This window comes from Eupeodes corollae, chromosome 2 (assembly GCF_945859685.1).
Source record: "Eupeodes corollae chromosome 2, idEupCoro1.1, whole genome shotgun sequence".
Lineage (NCBI taxonomy): Eukaryota > Metazoa > Arthropoda > Insecta > Diptera > Syrphidae > Eupeodes > Eupeodes corollae.
This window is the reverse complement of record NC_079148.1, coordinates 58642662-58666736: the sequence shown is the minus strand read 5'-3', so window position 1 is coordinate 58666736 and position 24075 is coordinate 58642662. Positions and strand designations below refer to the sequence as shown.

The 24075-nt window shown below is 35.6% G+C and overlaps 2 protein-coding genes across 4 annotated transcripts in view; one reads left to right on the top strand and one right to left on the bottom strand.

Moving 5' to 3' along the window:
* The first annotated feature begins 2999 nt into the window (after window positions 1–2999).
* LOC129945551 (serine/threonine-protein phosphatase Pgam5, mitochondrial) lies at window positions 3000–4235 on the top strand. 2 transcript variants are annotated; one of them, XM_056055362.1, is made up of 2 exons: window positions 3000–3723; window positions 3792–4235. In XM_056055362.1, exons 1-2 carry the CDS (start codon window positions 3145–3147, stop codon window positions 4098–4100), a joined length of 888 nt encoding a protein of 295 aa, XP_055911337.1. In that variant the 5' UTR covers window positions 3000–3144; the 3' UTR covers window positions 4101–4235. The 2 variants fall into 2 exon arrangements, with proteins under 2 accessions (XP_055911337.1, XP_055911336.1); XM_056055361.1 differs by having other exon boundaries at window positions 3003–3723; window positions 3789–4235.
* An 11325-nt stretch (window positions 4236–15560) lies between these two features.
* The window catches only part of LOC129946697 (uncharacterized), a 188526-nt gene continuing 180011 nt past the window's right edge, over window positions 15561–24075 (bottom strand). Inside the window, exons 3-5 of one of the 2 annotated variants that reach the window (XM_056056971.1) lie at window positions 21726–21869; window positions 16314–16523; window positions 15561–16215 (exon numbers count right to left, since the gene is read on the bottom strand). In XM_056056971.1, coding sequence (XP_055912946.1) covers window positions 16043–16215; window positions 16314–16523; window positions 21726–21869 — 527 coding nt within the window. In that variant the 3' untranslated portion in view covers window positions 15561–16042. The remainder of the gene's footprint in view (window positions 16216–16313; window positions 16524–21725; window positions 21870–24075) is intronic. The other variant, XM_056056970.1, reaches the window with a different exon arrangement.

The window sequence follows — 24075 nt, the reverse complement described above, 5'->3', positions numbered from 1 at the left end:
CGTTTGGACTATGCAAATGCGTATGTTTCGAAGCCGGATGATTTCTGGAAGAACGTGATATTCCTTGACAAGAGTAAGTTCAACATTTTTGGGTCGGATGGAAGAAGGTTTGTGTGGCGGCAACCAAACACGGCTTTGGAGACAAGAAATATGCAGCCAACAGTGAAGCATGGAGGCGGAAATGTCATGGTCTGGGGAGTGATGGGGGCTAGCAGGGTGCGAAATTTAGTATTTGTTGAGTCGACGATGGATAAAATGGTTTATCTGCAAATACTAAAAGACAACTTAAAAGCCAGCGCCAATTAAATGGGCTTAAGCGAGGACTTTGCATTAGTGCAAGACAACGACCCTTAGCATTCCTCAAGGCTTGTGAAAGAATGGCTGTTGTATAATGTGAAATCGCAGTTGCCTCATCCTCCTTAATCCCCAGATCTAAATCCCATCGAACATCTTTGGGATTATTTGGAAAAGAAAATCCGAGAATCGGAAATAAGAAACAAAAATCAACTGAAAGCCGTTTTAATTGAAGAATGGAACAAAATTCCACCGGAAGTGACTTCAAAACTAGTTCTGTCCATGCAAAACCCCTTAAAGAATGTTATTAAGGCAAAAGGTTACCATACTAGGTACTAAACGAAGCAATTAACTATTAAACTTTAAAGTGTATGTGCAATTTTGTATGTTAATTTTAGTTTCTTCCCTTTTTGTTATTGTTTTTTTATTCCTATGAAGTCTATGTAACAGAATTTTATTTTGTTTTTACTTCTATCATAATAAAGAAAATAATTAATGAAAAAATAAATATATAATAAGTATTTTTGATAAAGTATGTGCATTTTCAATCTAAACAGTCAGATGTACGTGCAATTTTTTGATGCAGTGTAGCATTTATTTCAACGTATAAAGTTTTCGAATTTTGTCTCACACAGTTCGCTTAATAGAAAGAAATAAGGAGTTTTATTTGCACAGGGTTGTTAAGAGAACTCTATTTTAACAAAAAATATCCCTGACATTTCCTATTTTAAGTTTGGTGAAACTGAAAAAAAATTAAAGGCCGGATAAAATTTAAAAGCTTATAGATAAAGGTGCTTTTAGTGTTTGTTTATGAAATCGGACATATAACTTTTTGATAGTACAGTGGTGCTGCAACCCTCTACGAGAGTGTAATGAAACTGCTATAAAAACTGAGCAAAAGCCAAAAAAGTTAGGAAATTGGGATAACATTTTCGGAAAACCAAATATTTCCTTAGTCCATAATCTTAAAATGGTAGTTAAGAGGTACTTTTATTTCTTTATATAATAAAAACGCATTCGGTGCAGTTTGACCCTTCGACTTGGCTTTTAGAAAGGGGTCAAAAGATCGCTGAAAGCTGACCACGTTCTAAAAGACAGGGCAACTCTTTTTCTTTTGTAATTTCCTGCGACAAAAAATAATTCAGCAAGGTGAATCCAAAAAATTCCAAGTCCTGTTTAAACAGCAAAAGTTATGAATTTTTGTGAAGAAGTTAAGTTTCTCGTAAGCAGTGAGCAGGAACTAAATAAGCATCAGTGAAGAGGCATTTCTTCTCATTTCCATTCTTCCTTTTTGTTTTAACGTTTGACCGTCGCGTTCTTTGTATGAATCTACAAATATAATTGGCCCTTCAGAGGACCGATTCCAATAAGCGCGGCGTATCGCTTTTAATGACGGATTTGTGTTTTTATATTCTCAAAAACAAAATGAAAGCGACAGGCGTGATAGTGGTGGATTGCAACAAAATGTAAACAAAAATAAGTTTTATTTGTGTTTTTTTAAATATATTAAATTAAAGGTATCAATTACTTATTTTTGTTGAATATTAAACGAAATTGTTTTTTTTTGATTAAGGAGAAACAAAAATACCTCCACGAAGCAATTTTCGACCCTCGTAGAATTCCTAAAAGAGAATAGCGGAATAGCAAAGGGAATTCTAAATGCCTTTTTTTTGCCTTCAATTTTTCCTCCTCTGTCATTTCAAACGTTTTGTGTTTTGGGCAAAGTTTCTTCTTCAGCATGTCCAGAGTTTCACTCAAAACCTTCGATACTGTTGGTTGAGCCATAGCGATTCGGTAGTCCTGCCCAACGCTCTTTGGGTACGAACCTTTCACTAAAAATCGCAATGTAGCGGCAAGCTTGAGTATTGAAGGCAAAGAGGTAGTGTTTTCTCGTTTGAAATCATCTTTAATTTCTTCAAAAACGTACACAAATGCCTCTTGCGATAGTCGAAACAATTTTATAAACCTTATTGAACAAAAATCAATAAAACAAAATCAATTTGGAAAAAGATAATTAAATACACACTCTTTGGAGGGAACATCAAGAGGCGAAGACCCACTTCAAAATAGTTTTCTTTGAATATTTAAATAGTTAACTTGTTTTCTTGCTTCTTTCTGCATTTAAAAAACCTCTTATGGAGTCCATTGAAAACTAGTTTTGTTTACTTGAAACCAATAAAAATATTAAAATATAACTACAAACATTAAGATACTTTTTTCAGAGAAAAACAATTAGTTTTAGTGGAAGGAAATGTCATATTTTTGGAAACAGCTGACAAATAAATGGAAAATTGGAAAAATGTTATGGAAATGAATTGGAAATATTTAACATTTAAGCTGGAAAAAAAGGAAGGATCACTTTCTTCCATGTTCGCTTTTGAAATTAACTCAAAGCGAAGACGGTCGAAATTGAATTTTCGCTTTCAATGCGATCCGCTGCGCTTTCTGGAATCGGTCCTCAGGTGTTATTTTCAACCGCTAGCCTTGATCGCTTTATGTTTGAACATCAAAGTATAATTATATAAAAGACTGAAAATTCGACATGCAAAATTGTTTACGTCCCGCCCGAACCGTGTTCTGTCTAAACAAGCCTTTTAAGTTTGGTCAATTTAAACGGGGAGGTTATAGTATGAAGTCACCCTTAGATTTGTGCATTGTGCAAGAAACTTAAAGATGTCATTACTTGTCAACGAATTTTCAAATCAAGAAACAAGGAAGAAACCAGAGAAACAACAAAATCAAATTCCCACCGGTGTCGGTTGAATGCCTCAAGTGCTCTGGAATAAATATTTTTTCTTTAATAATTTCTTAATAAATTCGTCCGCCACCACGGCATACAAATATTAAAAAATGGTAGTTTGGACTCGGTTGTACCGCTTGTCGGCAATAACCGCTGGGGCAGGAGCAGGACTTGCCACCTACTACTACCACAAAATCTCCGAAAAGGAAAACGTGGTTCATAATTCCTGGACTACCATTGACCACAAACTCATTAATCCGTGTTCAATTTGGAACAAAGACTGGGACTGCCGTGATCCCAAAAGTCTAGTCCGTCCACCCAAAAATGATTCGGTTGAAGAACAGAATCGTTATAACGCAGCCATTGAGGCATGCCGACCAAAAGCAACCAGACATATCATTTTAGTGCGACATGGGGAATACTTAGATGCAGGAGAAGAGGATGACACCCACCATCTTACTGCCAGAGGCCGAGCACAGGCCACATTAACTGGAAAACGATTAAAAGAACTCGATTTACCCTGGGATACTGTTGTAGCATCGACAATGGTCCGAGCGCAAGAGACGGCAAATTTAATTCTCAACGAAATCGACTTCGATTCGAAGAAGAAGAAAAACTGTCCATATCTTCGGGAAGGTGCCCCAATTCCACCACAACCACCTGTTGGACATTGGAAGCCGGAATCATCGGTCTGTAGATTTTACCCTTTTTGTTTTACATTCCACAGCGACTAAAAGAACTTTTCCTCTTGTAGCAGTTCTTTCGCGACGGCGCCAGGATTGAAACTGCATTTAGAAGGTATTTTCATCGAGCCAATGTAAACCAGGAGCACGACTCTTACACAATGATTGTTGGCCACGGTAATGTTATTCGTTATTTCGTGTGCAGAGCGTTGCAGTTTCCTTCCGAAGCTTGGTTGCGATTGAGCATAAATCATGCTTCAATTACTTGGTTGTCAATTGGGCCAACAGGACGTGTGACAATCAAAACCCTCGGTGATTCTGGACACATCCCGGCCAACTTACTTACATTTAAAATTCCAAGAGATTCAGGAAAGTTTGTCTGAGAGCTGTTTTTGGTTCGGTTGGAGAAGACAAAAAGTCTAATTAGCGATTCAAAGTTTGAATGGATAATGCCTACGGGCACCTTGTTATTTTCACTTAAATAAAATGGTTTTCAAATTAACTTTTTAATACAATAATTATTGTTTTATTATATTTCCATGCCATGTTATATTAATTGGTACGATTTTTTTTTATTGAAAGATTACAGTTCTTGGTAAGGATCTTCTAATAACGAACTTTTATGCTGGGGTGGAAATGGCTAAGCTGATTGTTGATAATTGACAATCAAAATAAATTTGATCTTTGTAAGGTGATAGTCAAATTGATACCTAAAGTTGTTTTTAAACAAATATGTTTATTCTGAATAGAGCTACCAGACGCTTTCGCAAATGACTGGAAAATTTTCTTGGATAGATATTTTTCGTTCAAAAAACACATTCCTATGGCCGACAAAGCTTACGCGATTCAAACACAGCCAATTTGAAACTTTTATTTAGATGTTTTATAGGAATACATTTAAAATTTCACCAAGGCAACAATGAATTTTGACAATTTGAATCTGAAATTGGTCAATCGAATTGAATTGAGTTTAACCATCTTACACAGACGAAATGATAATGGTCGCATTCACAAAGCTAGTGGCTACGTAGTCAAAGTTCAACTAGCTTTGTGAATGCAAAGCTAGTCAATCTGGAACTGCCATATTATTGAAAAATGCAAATATATAAAATTAGAAACATTTTTGATTTGATAATTTTAACTTATCTTTTCTGTTTTTAAATGCAATAAAATCAAATTTTTATTATTTTATTACGAATTCGTGTGTTTTTACCGAGCAGCTAATTGTGAAACGTCAAAATCATTCTCCACTAACTTTGTAGCCGAATTTTGTTAGATTAAGCCAATCAGAATCCCTAGACTACTTAGCCACTAGCTTTGTGAATGCGACCAATTACAAATGGTAATATTAACGGTGTTCTTAAATAAAAACCTTTAACTTTCATAGCAGCTACTTCAATACCCCTTCGAAGCTCCTCTAAAGATTTTATCGGCTTGCTGTACACTTTTACTGCCCAGGAACCATTGTAATGTCTAGATTTTCCGCCGTTTGAAGCCAAGATGTTTGGCGTTGCGTTTTAGTTTTTGCTCCAATACTTTTAGTAGGAAACCATTGGCCAGTTGAGTGCGATCACTTTCCACTTGGGCGCGCCAACTGATTCGCTGTCTTCCTCTACTGCGCTGTTCTGTGGGTGGGGATTCGAAGACTTTCCGGGCCGGAGCATTGGTTTCTATGCTCTCTACGTAATCCAGCCATCTTAGTCGTTGGACTTTTACCTTTCTGGCTAAGTCTATGTCGCTGTACATCCCATACAGCTTGAAGTTCCATCTTCTCGGGATCGTAGATCGCCCGAAGAACTTTTCTCTCGAAACGACCCAAGTTGCTTTCATCCGCTTTTGTCATAGTCCGTGCTTCTGAACCGTATTGCAGGACAAGGATGATGAGGGTCTTATATAGCGTACTTTGGTCCTTGGAGAGAGGACTTTGCCACTCAATTGCTTTCTTAGCCCAAAAAAACAGCGGTTAGCACGTGTTATTCTTCGTTTGATCTCAGCGCTGCTGTTACGAACATCTCAGCCTAGATAAACGAACTCAAGTTGCGTCTGGCGATGGTGACGTTTTGACCGAGACATCGGTGTTGTAAGTCCTTTCTTGACAACAGCATGTACTTTGTTTTGTCCTCATTAACCGTTAAACCCATTTTTCTCGCCTCTGCCTCAATACTCACAAAAGCCAGATTGACATCACGCTGAGTTCTTCCGATTATGTCAATGCCATCAGCATATTGTAGTAATTGGACAGACTTCAAGTGTTGACGCTGCAAAATTCTTTCAAATACAATGTTAACAAAAAATCGCATAACAGCGCATCACCTTGTCTTAAACAATTTTTAACATCGAAAGGTTCTATTAAGTTGTTTCCAATCTTTATGGAGCAGCGTGAATTCTCCATGGTCATCCTGCATAAACGGACGAGTTTGACGGGGATGCCAAAACTAGACATGGCTCTATACAGCTCGACCCTGCAGATGCTGTCATATGCGGCCTTGAAATCGATGAAAAGATGGTGGGTGTCGATTTGGTGTTCTGAGTTTTTTCCAGGATCTGCCATAATGCGAATATTTGATCAACTGTGGACTTTCCTTGTCTAAAACCACACTGATAAGGTCCTATCAGGTTGTTGACATTCACATATTACGGCAGAGAAGATTTTGTAAGCGATGTTAAGTAGACTGATTCCCTATAGTTGGCGCAGTTTAGAGGGTCTCCTTTTTTCAGAACCGGGCAAACAATACTGAGGTTCCATTCATCGGACATGCTCGCAAGAGGCATTACGCGTGGAAAAAACTTAAATTCGCACAGGCAGGGGTTGAACCCAAGACTTCTAGCACTAACCATCATCGCTAGGGTACTGCCTTCCTACTGCTCTACCAAATTTAATTATTCTTGAAAACTTAAAAGTAGTCATTTTAACTCATACCTTGTATAAAGAAGTGGACGAATAACACGTCTCCTAAATCTTAAATCATGAATTTTCGATATTTACTTGCGAAACATAGGAACAAGACAAGTTTTGCATTCGTAATAAATTTCGAACGTGTAGGTTAGGTTAGGTTAGGTTGAAGTGGCTGTCCATGATGGAATCGGACACACTTGGCCAGTTTAATGGCCCATTATGATACCACATGAATCTTGAGGCTTCCTCCTAAGCTCAATGTACAAGTTTGAGTCCCTTACGAAGCGTGAGAGGCTGATTACTCTAATGCTGATATGATTTAGATCGTTTAGATCTTTAAAGAAGAATTCTTCTAGGTAATTCTTGCGTTTTTGAGCTAGAGCAGGGCATGTACAGAGAAGGTGAAGAACTGTTTCCTACTCTTCCTCATCCATACAGCTTCTACAAAATTCATTTGAGAATACGCCTAGCCTCGTGGCGTGCTTTCCTATATCAGACACTGTCCGCGGTTATGGCACCTATTATCGAGCTTATATGCGATCTGCTTAGAGATACCAAGCACCGTGATCGCTTTAAATCTAGTGTTGGCCAAATGTTTTTTCTGACCTGACACGTGCTGATGTTGTTCCACCTGGTGTTTGCCGCCTTCAATACGTCTAGCATTAGCAATAGTTTAGGTACAAGTAGCGATTGGTATGGCAGAAATTGCTAAACGATGTAGAAAGCGCTGTACTGTATAGTTCCTGGTGAGTTCATCTGCCCTACAGTTACCTGGAATGTCTCTATGGCCCGTCACACAGCAAAGGTGAATAAATAAACTGTTGTGCCATCTTTATTAGAGATGATCGACAGTAATGGACTGTTATAGAGTTTAAAGAGACAGAGTCCAGGGCAGATACGGATATCAGATGTTGATATCACGTTTTCTTTAAACCAGGACAAGATTTCTTTTATCGCCAAAAGTTCCGCCTGGAACACGCTACAATGATTGCGAAGGCGGAATGATAGACTTAATTTTAGTCATTCAGAGTACACACCTCCAACAACCCCTTCTTTTGTTTTTGAACCATCTAAATGGTGATTTTTTAAGAGCTTGAGAACTTAAAAAAAAAAAAACGCATAAAATTTGCAAAATCTCATCGATTCTTTATTTGAAACGTTAGATTGGTCCATGACATTTACTTTTTGAAGATAATTTCATTTAAATGTTGACCGCGGCTGCGTCTTAGGTGGTCCATTCGGAAAGTCCAATTTTGGGTAACTTTTTCGAGCATTTCGGCCGGAATAGCCCGAATTTCTTCGGAAATGTTGTCTTCCAAAGCTGGAATAGTTGCTGGCTTATTTGTGTAGACTTTAGACTTGACGTAGCCGCATCCATTCCTTGAGATGAATTGTTCTCCGAAGTTTTCCCTCAAAATGGCCATAGAATCGCGAGTTGTGTGGCATGTAGCGCCATCTTGTTGAAACCACATGTCAACCAAGTTCAGTTCTTCCATTTTTGGCAACAAAAAGTTTGTTAGCATTGAACGATAGCGATCGCCATTCACCGTAACGTTGCGTCCAACAGCATCTTTGAAAAAATACGGTCCAATGATTCCACTAGCGTACAAACCACACCAAACAGTGTATTTTTCAGGATGCATGGGCAGTTCTTGAACGGCTTCTGGTTGCTCTTCACTCCAAATGCGGCAATTTTGCTTATTTACGTAGCCATTCAACCAGAAATGAGCCTCATCGCTGAACAAAATTTGTCGATAAAAAAGCGGATTTTCTGCCAACTTTTCTAGGGCCCATTCACTGAAAATTCGACGTTGTGGCAGATCGTTCGGCTTCAGTTCTTGCACGAGCTGTATTTTATACGGTTTTACACCAAGATCTTTGCGTAAAATCTTCCATGTGGTCGAATAACACAAACCCAATTGCTGCGAACGGCGACGAATCGACATTTCAGGTCTTCAGCAACACTCTCAGAAACAGACGCAATATTCTCTTCTGTACGCACTGTACGCATTCGTGTGGTTGGTTTAATGTCCAATAAAGTAAACTGAGTGCGAAACTTGGTCACAATCGCATTAATTGTTTGCTCACTTGGTCGATTATGTAGACCATAAATCGGACGTAAAGCGCGAAACACATTTCGAACCGAACACTGATTTTGGTAATAAAATTCAATGATTTGCAAGCGTTGCTCGTTAGTAAGTCTATTCATGATGAAATGTCAAAGCATACTGAGCATCTTTCTCTTTGACACCATGTCTGAAATCCCACGTGATCTGTCAAATACTAATGCATGAAAATCCTAACCTCAAAAAAATCACCCTTTATATAAAAATGGATTGACTCGTCTTTCAGGAAGGCCCAATCCTACCAGAATGATCTGGAATGTATATAAATCTGGAAGTTTCTGTGGAATTGCAGTTCTATCTGCTATATACAAAGACAAGCTGAACGTTGGACTTTATTTAATTTGTCCCGGTTTATAGCTTTCTCTAAAGTAGTCCACCATACTGCCACTCCTTACATTAAAAGCGGTCTATTTACCGATGTGTATAGCCAATGCGTGATTCTGGGTTGCAAGCCCTATTTATGACCATTCCAACGTGTATTACTAATTTCTTAAAAAAACTGCGTATTAAAAATATTTGTATACTAAAATTTAAAAATTGTATATTTAAAAAATTGATTAAAACAAACCGCTCTCACAGTTTTCGAAAAAAAATTATTAAATTGAGGTTTTTTAAGTCGTACACTTTATTATTTTCCTTTCACATCACCAGACAAGAAGTCCTGCAATAATTTAACTGAGTTACGTTTTCTTCGTAATACTACATTACAAGCAAAACATGTGAATAGGTACAATGGAATTCTTTTTCACGGTAATTAGACAAAAATTCCCCGAAAATTGCATTCTTGTGCTGATTTCAATAACTGAACTTAATTTCCTAAAATTTCGCTTAAACAAAGAGCCTATGTTAGTTAATTAGTGGTGATTCAACTTTGATGTAATGCTACATTTTTCAAAGAATTGATAAACAGGATTTGAATACCAAACAGCTAAGTGAAAAGGTCGCTGATGGACAGAACACTTAAAATCGCTACATGGAATGCAAACGGTCTTATACAACATTCATCAGAACTAAAAATCTTTTTAGATCTAGAACATATCGATATTTGCCGGGTGTCCGAAACTCAATTCTCCAATGGGCAAAGTCTAGATAATGTAATAGAAACCTATTCATGTTACCACGCTTCACATCCACCTGACAAGGCAAGAGGTGGATCGCTAATTCTTATAAAAGAAAGCTTAAAACATTATGAAGTAACTAAGTTTACTAGTGAAAATATCCAAGTAACAACTATTAGTATTTGTATGAAAAAGAAAAATGTTTAAGATAGCAGCTATATACTGCCCACCAAGGCGCTCCCCGACAGAAGATGACTATACAGATCTATTTAACCTTCTTGGGCATAACTTTCTTGTTGGTGGAGACTTCAATGCGAAACACACCCATTGAGGTTCAAGACTTATATCAACAAAAGGCAAAACACTTTTACAAGCAGGCCGTAAATACAATTGCGAATTCTATTCCTCCAGGTCGCCAACTTACTGGTCTTCTGATGATAACAAAATAGCAGACGTTATTGAATTCTTCGTAGCTAAAGGAATCAAACGAAATCACATTAGTGTCGAAGGTAATTATGACCTGTCATCAGATCATACTCCAGTCATTCTATCACTAAGTTAATCGGAAGTACTAGAAAAAAGTAATCCAAAGCTTGTAAAAAAGAAAACAAACTGAAGTAATAGATAGATTTCCAGATGATAAAACAACGTTTAACCGTAAAAGAAACAATCTTAAAAAAAACAAATTCAAAAATGATTCACTCAGTACATTCCCAAGGAATTTAGCGACTGATGCTTCAACAGTTTTTTGCTATGGAAAGCAGCCAAGCGCCTGAAAAAACCGCAGTTACAAAACTCGCCCTTGAAATCTCAAGATGGGAAATGGATCTTGCGAATGTTTTTAAGCCAAACCCATCAAACGCGGCTAAAAATAGCATACAGTTTGTTAATAAGATAGATGAAAGTGAAATACCAATTGTAAGACTTAAAGAAATAAAAAGTATGAGCTTACATAAACTATCAAATAAAAAATCAACAGGTTACGATCTAATTAATGCTCAGGTTATGAAAGAAATGCCATTGAAAGCCTTCATAAAACTCCAATATATAATAAATGCATGCCTTGAGCACCGGTTTGTCCCGCACCATTGGAAAATAGCTGAAGTAATTGTCTTACAAAAACAAGGTAAACCACCTACAGAAGTGACGGCTTACAGACTAATATCGCTTATACCAATTATGGTAAAAGTTTTTAAAAAACGGCTTCTGAAGAGACTAAGCAAAATCATAGAAGTTTGGCTTTAGAAATAAACATTCCCCGATAGACCAAGTTCATAGAATATCGGATGTAATAGAAAAAGCATTAGAAGAAAAACAGGTATGTTCAGCTATTTTCTTAGATGTTGGCCAAACTTTTGACAAGCTTTGGCATGAGGGACTTGAGTACAAACTGCGAAGGTATCTTCCCAGGCAGTACTTTGAAATATTAAAATCGTACATCTCAGACCTATTGTTTAGAGTAAGGTACGATCAAGAATACTCGGAATTGAAGAAAATTGAAGCCGGTGTCCCACAAAGAAGTGTCCTAGGTCCTACCCTGTATTTACTATACACAAGAGATATTCCAGTTGTTAATCACACCATAATGGCTACTTTTACAGATGATACCGCAATTTTGGTACCCGACAAATGTGTCTCTGAGGCAGAAGTAAAACTACAAAATGTCGTTGACACAGTAAACTTTACAAATAAAAAGATAATCAATATTAATTAATAATCAAGCTGTACCTTACGCCAATACGGCCAAATACCTTGGAATGTCTTTGGATGCGAAGCTAAAGTGAAAAGAGCACATCAAAAAGAAAAGTGAAGAACTAAACTTGAAATAAAGACAAATGTACTGGTTACTTGGTAACTGATTTATCAAAACAAAATAATGCGGTATCATCAAGTACTAAAGCCTGTTTGGACCTATGGAATCCAATTATGGCGCTGTACAAAGAAAACAAATACCAAAACAATGTCCTCCGTGGAATAGTTAATGCACCTTGATACATACAAAATACCTATCTACATCGTGACTTACAAATAGAAATGGTTACAGAAGTTGTTAAAAAATACGCTGTATCGCTCAACCATAGACTGCAAAGTCATACTAATTCTGAAATAGTGTCCTTCTTGAATATAAGAAACCAAGTTCGGAGATTAAGAAGAACCAAACCTCATGAGCTTATGGTCTAAAAAAACATGGGAAAGTATTAAAAGATTAAACTTCCCCCAAAGTGATTGTAAAGGGTGTCCAAAAATTAACGCAAGATTTGAATTTGCCGCCATTTGTGCAGTGAAGTGTTGGCAACCCTGAAAAAAAGCAATTTGACAGCTAACAGTATAGGGTTATTAAAAATGGAGCGTTACACGATAGAACAACGTGTCTTCATTATTAAAGAATATTTCAAAAATAGTGAAAGCTTGGCGGCTGCAGTTCGAAAATTTCATACAAAATATGGTCGGAATAGTGTTTTAACTTCGTCAACTTTGAAGAAATTAATTGAAAAATTCATGGAGACTGGATCCGTTGGAGACGCCAAACACACTGGTCGTCCAAAAACAAGTCGTTCAAATGTGAATGTCGAAGCAGTGCGTGAGAGTGTTGCTGACAATCCAGGAACCTCAATTCGACGTCGTGGACAAGAATTGCAAATTTCAAGAACCTCTTTACAGCGTATACTCACCAAAGATCTGTGTCTTCATGCTTACAAAATTCAATTAACACAACAATTGAAGCCTAATGACCATGGACAGAAAAGAGAGTTCGTTGAATGGATTATTGAACATCAACAAATGGACCCTGATTTTTCGAGCAAAATCATCCTAAGCGATGAAGCACATTTTCATCTTGATGGCTTTGTCAATCGCCAAAATTGCCGCATTTGGGGTTCGGAGAACCCATATGTGATTGTCGAAAAACAAATGCATCCACAACGCGTGACTGTATGGTGTGGATTTTGGGCTGGAGGCATAATTTTTTTGAAAATGAGACTGGTCAAGCAGTGACTGTCGATATCGCGACATGATTACACAGTTCTTTCTGCCAAAATTGGATGATATTGATGTGTCCAATATGTGGTTTCAACAAGACGGTGCCACATGTCATACAGCCCGTGAAACAATTCAATTACTGCATGAGACATTTCCAGGTCGTGTACTCTCTCGTTTCGGTGATCAAAATTGGCCTCCTAGATCGTGTGATTTAACACCATTAGACTTCTTTTTATGGGGTTATTTGAAATCACAAGTCTATGTCAACAAGCCCACAACCACCCGTGCATTAAAGGAGGAGATTCAACGCTGCATCAACGAAATTCAGCCACATTTATGCAGAATGGTCATGGAAAATTTCAACAAAAGAGTGCGCATGTGCATGCAAAGCCGTGGAGGCCATTTGTCCCATGTGTTATTCCATACATAACCCTATCCTATGTACTTTACGAGTCAATAAAAATATAACTATCAAAAGACTAAAAACGGCGTTTTCTATTTAATTCAAATCTTGCGTTATTTTTGGGACACCCTTTACAAAGTTAAGAAAGACAAATCTGTAGTCGATCCTTCAAGATTGGTCCTAATGAACAGGTGGTTTTAGTGGTTAAGAGTCCCACACTACTTGGTGTTGATAATAGAGAAAAGATGAGCTCGAAGAAAAGGGCAAAATACTAGATTTCCAGATGATAAAACAAAGTTTAACCGTATAAGCAACAATCTTAAAAACAAATTTACAAATTCAAAAATGATTCACTCAGTACATTCCTAAGGAATTTAACGACTGATGCTTCAATTGATTTTTCGCTATGGAAAGCAGCCAAGCGCCCTGGAAATCTCAAGATGGGAAATGGATCGGTAACCCGAAAGAAAAAGCTAACCTTTTCGCTGAACATCTTGCGAATGTTTTTAAGCCATTCTCATCAAACGCGGCTGAAAATAGTTTACAGTTTGTTGATGAGATAGATGAAAGTGAAATACCAATTGTAAGACTTAAAGAAATAAAAAGTTAGTGTTTACTATCAAATAAAAAATCACCAGGTTACGATCTAATTATTGCTCAGGTTATGAAAGAAATGCCATTGAAAGCCTTCGTACAACTCCAATATATAATAAATGCATGCCTTAAGCTATGTCACGCACCATTGAAAAATTGCTGAAGTAATTGTCATGGTCAAAGCAAGGTAAACCACCTACAAAAGTGACGGCATCGCTTATACCAATTATGGCAAAAGTTTTTGAAAAACTGCTTCTGAAGAGACTTAGCAAAAACATAGAAGAAAGAAGGTTGATAAATAATAAATAAACATTCCCCGATAGACCAAGTTCATAGAATATCGGATGTAATAGAAAAAGCATTAGAAGAAAAAAAAGTATGTTCAGCTATTTACTTAGATGTTGGTCAAACTTTTGACAAGGTTTGGCATGAGGGACTTGAGTACAAACTGCGAAGGTATCTTCCCAGGCAGTACTTTGAAATATTAAAATCGTACATCTCAGACCTATTGTTTAGAGTAAGGTACGATCAAGAATACTCGGAATTGAAGAAAATTGAAGCCGGTGTCCCACAAAGAAGTGTCCTAGGTCCTACCCTGTATTTACTATACACAAGAGATATTCCAGTTGTTAATCACACCATAATGGCTACTTTTACAGATGATACCGCAATTTTGGTACCCGACAAATGTGTCTCTGAGGCAGAAGTAAAACTACAAAATGTCGTTGACACAGTAAACTTTACAAATAAAAAGATAATCAATATTAATTAATAATCAAGCTGTACCTTACGCCAATACGGCCAACTACCTTGGAATGTCTTTGGATGCGAAGCTAAAGTGAAAAGAGCACATCAAAAAGAAAAGAGAAGAACTAAACTTGAAATAAAGACAAATGTACTGGTTACTTGGTAACTGATTTATCAAACCAAAATAATGCGGTATCATCAAGTACTAAAGCCTGTTTGGACCTATTGAATCCAATTATGGGGCTGTACAAAGAAAACAAATACCAAAACAATGTCCTCCGTGGAATAGTTAATGCACCTTGGTACATAAGAAATGCCGATCTACATCGTGGCTTACAAATAGAAATGGTTACAGAAGTTGTTAAAAATACGCTGTATCGCTCAACCATAGACTGCAAAGTCATACTAATTCTGAAATGGTGTCTTTCTTGAATATAAGAAACCGTGTTCGGAGATTAAGAAGAACCAAGCCTCATGAGCTTATGGTCTAAAAAAACATGGGAAAGTATTAAAAGTTTAAACTCCCCCCAAAGTAATTGTACAATGTTAAGAAAGAAAAATCTGTAGTCGATCCTTCAAGATTGGTCCTGACGAAGAGGTGGTTTTAGTGGTTAAGTGTCCCACACTACTTGGTGTCGAATACTGCCAAGTGTCTTTCGAAGATTTCCTCCTGTCAAAAAAAAACTTTGGTGTATCCATTTAAATCAAAACGATCCAAATCAACGATGTAGTTCTTCTAAAATTGAAAGTACAAAAACACGGTTTAAACGGAATTGCTTTTTATTTTTAAAATTTTATTTTCAAAAAAATTGCTTTGAATGTTCTTTTATGTTTGTTTTTTATTTAATTTGTTTTTTTAATTTTTTTTTAATAATATTAAGTTTCACAATGTCTCATAGCTTATAATATTGAAATAATTTTTTTAAATAAATTTTAACTATACAATTAATATAAGATACTAAAAAAGATATAGTTAATACATAGAATAAAGTTGTGTTTTGTAATTTTATATTACAAATTTGTTTGATATGTTTAAGTTGTTGTTTTTATTTTTTACTTTGATTTATTAATTTTTTGATTGATATTAAGAAATTTGATGAAATGTTTAATTTGATACTAACAATAGAGTGTGGTTGGTTATGTTATTTTATTTTGTTTTGTTTTGTATATTATTAATACGATTGAGATTAAAATTTACAATGCGATTTTTTGGGATAAAAATTTATTGAAGCATAATTATTAAATGTGAAGAATGTTGCTATTTAATTTATGTTTTGTTTTTGTTTTTGTTTGAATGTATTAAGCTGTGAATTTTCAAAACTTACATTTACATAATTATTATAAGAACAGCATGAAATATGTATGTATGTTATCTAAAGTATAGAATTGTATCAGAGATGTATATTTCCATTTCCATATTATTATTATTTTTCTTTTAAATCTTTTTAGCTTCAAAACATTATTTTTATTACACTGAGAGAATTTCGATTTATTTATTATAATTTTATAATTTTTAATTTATCTACTCCTGGCTGTTAGATGAAAAGGTTGATTTTGGCGTTTGTGATGGTGAAGTGCTCTCGTCATCATCTTCACAGTCCTGCGATTCTTCTGGCTCACCAAGGGCACGGACAAATTCATAGAAGTCAATACGTCCATCACCGTCCACATCGACTTCTTTAATCATATCTTCAACTGCATGGAAAAGTTCAATTTATTTTTGATAGGAGTAAATAAAGGAAAAGCAAAATTAATACGGCCATCAGGGTCAGAGCCACGACAAGGCAACTTACTCTCATCCTCTCCCATGTTTTCGCCCAAACACTGCAGGACAGCCCTCAAGTCGGATGCAGTGATGTAGCCTCGATTGTGCTTGTCAAAGATACGAAATGCATCCCGGAGTTCACGTTCTTCTTGTTCCGATGGATTGATTCCAGCTTTTTCTTCATCTACCATTTTCGAAAGAATTTCAACAAACTCGTCGAAACTAACGTTGCCATCGCCTGGAAAAAAGGCAATAAATTTTCTTTTGTGAATATAAAAGTTCAAAACATTTTTTTTTTTCTTTTCATTTTGTTTGTCTCTTGTTTTTTAAACATTAGATACTATATCGTGTCAGCCTTCAAAGGATGCTGTGACAAAGAGGCTCCATGGTATATACAAATACAAAAAGACTATTGTAATTACAGATTTTGTGGTAGACCGGCAATGCGGGTGGCTAGACCATGAAAGTGCTCTAAAAAGGATTTCTGAAACTTGTTTTTCTCAAATGTTTTCCGTGGTTTTTTGTTTGGTGATGGTGTTAAATGACATACAATTATCTGGCATTGTTTCGTGTTTTTCTTTGAGGATGGTATAATGATTGTTGGGAGATGTCGAAGTTAGACTCTATTGTTGGTGACAGAATCTTTAAATAGAAGTGGTTTTATTTTCAAAATTTCACAGCATAATGTGGGTTAAAATGTTGCAGTTTTTGACCCAAATTATATGTGTGGGTATTTAAGGAACCGAAATTGGCTATGATTATTCTGACACAGCTTTCAATATTGTGTGTTTCTATTTTTGTTGTTTGGTTATACCGACAAAATTGACTTTAACTTCACGGAAAGATGGCCCCAAGTATACTTTTTACTTAAATACGTAAAAAAACTTAAGGTATTTAAGGTCAAAAACTTTGCAGTAGTTTCTGATGGAAAAGAGTAAAAAAATCCGTAATCCATGATTTTATTGAAAGGAGCAGTAGAGGGCTCCACCATCGACAGACGTAACTTTGAGGTAGTCAAGGACTTCGTCTACCTAGGATCCGCTGTAAACGCAGAAAACAATACCAGCATTAAGATCAAATGAAGAATAACTCTTTGGGCTAAAAAAGCAACTAAGTATTAAGGCCCTCTCTCGAAAGACCAAAGTGTCGCTATATAAGACCCTTATCATCCCCGTCCTGCTATACGGTGCAGAAACATGGACTATGACAATAGCGGATGAAAACACTTTGGGTCGTTTCGAGAGAAAAGTTCTCCGTGAGATTTACGGTCCCGTATGCATCGAAGAGGAGTGGAGGAGAAGATGGAACTTAGCCAGAAGGGTAAACGCAAGGGTAAAAAGCGCATGGAAACCAATATTCCGGGGAGGAAAGTCTTCGAATCCACACCAACAGGACAGCGCAGTAGAGGCAGACCGCGGATTAGGTGGCGTGCACAAGTGGAAAGTGACCTCACCCAACTTGGAGCGTGGCACTGGAGACATCTAGCTAGGGACCGAGCTAGATGGATAAGTTTGTTGGGTGAGGCCCTAGTTCACACAGGACTGTAGCACCACCACATGTAAGTAAGTAAGTAGAGGTCTTAAAGAAACAATTATTAAGAAAAAGAGTTTTTATCAGTTTTTATATTCAGAAGACATAGTATCCGCCTCCTTAGTTTGAATAGTAATGTGAAATTTGGTTTTAGGGAAGGGATGAAAGCATTCAAGGTTAAAACCTATTTAGGGTGTTTTAAATACTCTTTAATTTTTCGTTCTGACTTATTAAACACTGGTTTTTATAGAAAGGAAAACTTGGGCACTTGGTTTATATTTATATCTTTTTGTAGAACTGTTAAAAAAGGGTTTTGTATAAAGCGGATCGTGACCTCAAATGAATAAAATGCAATAACAACGAAAATTCCGTGGACGGTACAATCTACCTCGTCGATAGACCCCGGTAGAATGGACACCTAGCTCGTATGAGTGAAGAGCAATCAGTTCGGTAAGTCCTTTGTCGTATTTCATGGCATGTGCCAGCGTAGGATACTTACGCTGAAGAGATGCCTTAGACCAGAACGCCTGAAGCCTTGGGGTACACAACTAGATGGCGTTGGCTCGCGATCGGGATAAATGGAGAGACTTGTTCTATGATGCTAGGAAGGGATTGTCGAGTCGATGATGATGATTAATAAAGCTTTACTCATTTTTCCTAGTAATTTGTTTCATAAAAAAGGGTGTTTTTTAGACGCTTGGTTTTGAAAAAGAAATAAAAAGCATATATTTTAATGTTAGGTCAAGAACTTGGCTTTATTATAAAGAAATGGATGAAACATATGTAATTTCAGTCTTGTGGTAGCACATTTAAGTTGTTGTAACGTTTTAGACATGAACACTTTGCTTACATATTAATACCAAGGTTTGCCATTATGTTTTCGGGGATGTGACCACCGCGGTTGTCGCGTAAAAATTACAGCAGAAAGGTTCAATTTTCGAAATTTTTGTTAACAGTCTTGTCAACAATAACACGAATATTCCCTTCAAAAGCGTCAATCGTATCGGGCTTTTCTGCGTGCACACAAGGTCGGATCCAGACTTTTAATGAGAGGGGGGGGGGGGGGGTCAAACACTTAACATATAGACGAGTTTTCACTCACCACTTAAAACCGTTCCTTAATGTTCTGTAAAGGAGGCTAAAAAACTCTAGATAACATAATGTGTATCTTAACCTTAAATTTACACATTTCAGGAGCTAAAGTGACAACTTAAGTTATTAAATGATTTTTGAACACTGTTGTCCAGCAGGGTATAGTCTTACTATTTAATTTGGACGACTCCCTGCAAATGGCAGCATTCCAAGATTCCAGAAGTTTTCTTAATGTGTTTATGAGCTAAAACACAATATAATGGTTTATGGGGTTTTGTTGCTTTCACGCAGAAATGTTAAACAAATTGTTTTAAAACATAGCTTTTTTTTTGTGTCATTTCTATTATTTCAAAAAAGGTACAAAAACCCAGAAATAAGAAAGAATCTGATATTAATAATTTTCTGGCTTTTTTTAACGTAGTTTTTTCGAAATCAATTTTTGGAAGTCTATTATTAGTATCGTTATCAGCCTGCTTAATCGTAGATTGGAGTTAAAGAAGTCAACAACAGTTAATCTCTTTTCAATTTAGTTCTCAAGAGATTCAAAGCTTTTATATTAATAGATAAGAAATGTTTATTGTGTTTTTTAATTAGCCATTAGTTTAACAAAAGTTTCACTTGTGCTTTTTTTCTGACATTTATATTCTTGAAATTCCTGTTTTCTTTAATTTTTTAAGATTTTAAAAGTTTTTGTATTCAACAGAAAATCAATTTTAAAAGAAATAAAATGCACGACTGGGTTGCTAGAACTTGCTAATTTCTTTCAAAAAGTCTGTTTCAAAATATTAAATATATTTTAAGATTTGAAAATCTCAAAAATTTTAATCCCATTTTATTTCTCAAAAAACCTAGATTAACTTAATTGTATTGATCAATTTGATCATTTAATCAAATTTGACAAGAGCTTACAGAGAAGATTATTAAAGTCGGTTCATTAGCTCTTGAAAAAACTTAAAAACAAAATAATGGTTTTATAAGGATAAGGATAACGACTTACGCTAATCCGCTGAATACCTTGTTTTTCAATCGACGAAATGGTTTGGGCTATAGGGCCAGGATGGAATCGGGGGACAAACTTTTTCGACTTTTTTACCATCGTTATGTTTTGTTTGATTGAAAGCACAAGTTCGAATTTTTTTATGAATGCAATACTTGCCATAGAGTTCCTATTTTCCTCAAGCAAAATTCACGACAATGTTCACTGACGATCTCTTATCCAAGGTTTTTTCTTAAGAACCTGAATATTTGCTCTTTTTCTTAGAAATATATTTATGAAAATAATTTAAAGCATTAAGTTATAAGTTTTTCCACAGTAAACTACTTTTTTGTGAATGTCGTTAAATTACTAACAAATCTTTCATGAAATCCTGGATCCTGGATCGTCAATTGGTCAATAGTTGATGAATTTGTGCTGCGTTTTTGGAATAGGGCTTAATTTCCGATTCATATTGTGTTCTTGGTCCAGTCCTCAGTTAAAAGTAGTATTTTTAGCAACAAAGTTTAGGGAAGTAAAATACAAATTTTATTTTATTCTAAAATTGTTTAAATTCACTTTGAACTTTATTAAAATCAGTGTAATGTATGTACTTATGTATGTAGTTTTTGAATTTCAATTTGAAAACAATAGTTCACAACAACAGTCAAAGATAGGTTCTTATCTACTTTGTTTTAATTGAAAAATGTATCTATATCATCCTATTCCTTCATCAATTGAACACTCTTAATTAAAATAAAATTATTCGATTGGTTACGTTTAATTTTATAAACAAACGACTTAATTTCCTTATGAATACCAAAATTAAATGCAAACACAATCAACACTCTGGTATCAATTTAACCCCTGTTTCCAATCAAAGCGCCTCATTACCCATCAACTGTCTCCATCATGTCAATCTCACCGATGTCCTCTTGTCTCGAGTCCTATGAGCACCAACACAAAGACTACAACTATAACAATCAATTAATCAAATTAAAAGACACTATATTCCTATCTCATTGGGTTTACGGTACACCATACACACCAAATATACCTCCTCAACTCACAACCTCCTAATTGTGGCATCTTCGTGGCATAACTAACCAAAACCACTTCATGAGATATATCTGGCATCCTGCTACAAGCATAAAGCAGGAGAGTTTATATGATTTAATTGCACAGAACAGAATAAGATTTGATAAAACCACATCAAGAGTTCTTAAGAATAGAGGATCTAACTGCCAAAATTCACTCCTTCTCTGATATAACTTAAAGCACCACCACCAAATGCTCTCTAGTCTGGTCTTGGTCTTGGCTCTCGGCCTGAACGAGTAGTTGTATAGTCTATCTATGAAACTAATTAAAACGTTCCCCAAATATTTCAATTTCAGGAATCTTAAAATGTTATTTTACAGAGATTTGCGGAGTAATTAAGTCTTTCCTGCCAGGCCAGGAAAGGAGAGAAACTGCAAAGTAAACGGAGAAATAACATCATTCATTATGTCCAATTTTAGTAGTTGAGTTGAGTTCAGTTTAGTTCTCTTACTCTACTCTTAGTTTGATATTGATAGTCATCGTCTTCCTTTTCCGGTTGAAATTAAATTGCAGATTTATTTTTAATTACCTTGCTATTGGAGAGAGTGTGAGTTACGTTTTTCAATCAGTAATTCATACCTGATAGGGATACCAGAGCTGATACACTAACTACTATATGTATGGTATTACTTTCAATATATATGTAGCTTAGATATACTATCAGTTCGATTGATACAATTTATATACCTACATTTATGCAGGTAGTATGCCTTTAAAATAATAAAATGAAATAATAATTTTACCAACCGTCAACATCGATTTCTTGCAGCATTTCCTTTAGTTCTTCCATTCTTGCAAACTGTCCCAGGGATCTCATGACCGTACCTAGTTCCTCCTTAGTTATGCATCCGTCACCATCTTTGTCGAATAAACGAAATGCCTCACGGAATTCTAAAAAGGATATTTGAATAAAAAAAGAATAGAAAAGAAAATCAACTTGGTAAATTGAGAAATACAAAAAAGGAATTTATAAGGATACCCGTGTTCGCCTTCATATATATTTTTTAAAGCAAAGCAAATAGAGATTTTGGAATTTGGTCGATATCCTTTTAAGAAATCTATTTATTTTGCTTAAGGTGTTTCAATGTACATATATAGTATACACGACAGGATGTTCTTATTAAGCTTTTAAAATTTCAAGTTTCTATTCAAAATGAAATAAATTGTCAGGGAAGTAATCTCATACGAAGTGCACATAACTTAACTGCCAGAGATTCCTTTAATTTTCTGCCAATTGCAATTTCGATCCCTTTTTTAATCGTGAGCTCTATTAAGTAAAATTGTACTCATGTTAAAAGGACGGACAAAGAGGAATAGTAACAATTCATAAATGGTGATATGTAAAAAGTTAGTAGTATTTTTTTGGTTAAAAAATATAAATTAAAAAGAGGGTGGGATGCGACCCACACTGATAACTTCTCATCCCATCTGTCGATTTGTCTTACTTAAAAGTTTGTAGGTTTTCGTGTTTTGTTACAAACTTTGTCAGTGGAATTATCCTTAAACATTTTAAAATCACTGACAATATTTTTCAAATAAAGGAATAGTTTAGTTTGAAAATCTAGTTTTGTTAAATAGATTTTTAGTCGAAAACAAATGTTTACCAAATTTTGTAGCATTTCTTACATTTTTACAAATTGGATGAATGAAATTAATTTGAGAGATATCAACAACCGATTATCAATTTTTACCAAATTTGCGTACTATTTTTTGTAAATTTTATTTCTTTTTATGAAAAAACGGACAGTTGGATTTTTATAAAAAAATACACTGAATATCAAAAACAATATTTTCTGTGAAATAAAAAAAGTTTGAAGAAAAAATTTTTAATTTTTGAAAAGCCATTTAGTCGAAATTACATTTTTAGGAAGTTTTAGTATTGTTTTTTTCTAGGTGTAGATTTTGTCAAAATTGTACTGAATGTAGAAAACAATATTTTTAAAAAATGAAAATAGTTTAAAGCCAATATCTCTAAGTTTTGAAAAGATATTTGAGTCAAAAATCCATTTCTACAAACTTTAATTAATTTTTTTGTTTTGGTTTTTATTTTTTGTAAAAAAACTGTAAGTTTAAGTTTTTCTCAAAATTTTTCAAAATGTTGAAAACAATTTTTGTTATTAGTTAAAATTAGTTTGAAACCATAATCTCAAATTTTTGAAAAGATATTTGTGTCGAAAATCAATTTTTACCAACTTTTGTTAAATTTTCTCTTAAGTTTTTATTTTTTGTAAAAAAGCTGTCAATTAAATTTTTCTCAAAATTTTACCGAATGTGAAAACAATATTTCTTATAGGTTAGGTTAGGTTATAGTGGCTGACCAAGATGGAAACGGCCACACTTAGGCCAATTTAATGGCCCATTGTAATACCACATGAATCTTGAGGCTTCCTCCTAAGCTCAATGGAACCAGCTTGAGTCCCTTACGAAACATGCGAGGCTGATTATACCGATAAGATTTAGATCGTTTAGATCGTTAAAGAAGAATTCTCCTAGGTAATTCTTGCGTTTTCGAGCTAGAGCAGGGCATGTGCAGAGAAGATGAAGAACCGTTTCTTCCTCTTCCTCGTCCATACAGCTTCTGCAAAAGTCATTTGAGAATACGCCTAGTCTCGCGGCGTGCTTTCCTATTAGACAGTGTCCGGTTATGACATGCGATCATGCTTAGAGAGAGCAAGCACCTTGAACGTTTTAAATCCAGTGTTGGCCAGATGTTTTTTGTGGCTTGACACGTGGAGATGTTGTTCCACCTGGTGCCTGCCCTCCTCGCAGCGTCTTGCATTAGCAACAGTTTACAAGTAGCGATTGGTATGCCAGTACTTGCCAAACGTGGTAGGATGGGCTGTACTGTAGCGTTCCTGGCGAGTTCATCTGCCTTACAGTTACCTGGAATGTCTCTATTGCCCGGCACCCAGCAAAGGTGAATATTAAATTGTTCCGCTATCTCCATTAAAGATGATCGACAGTAATAGACTGCTATAGAGTTTGTAGAGACAGAGTCCAGAGATTTGATAGCGGCCTGGCTATCAGAGAAAATACGGATATCAGATGTTGATATCACGTTTTATTTGAGCGAAGACAAGACTTCTTTTATCGCCAA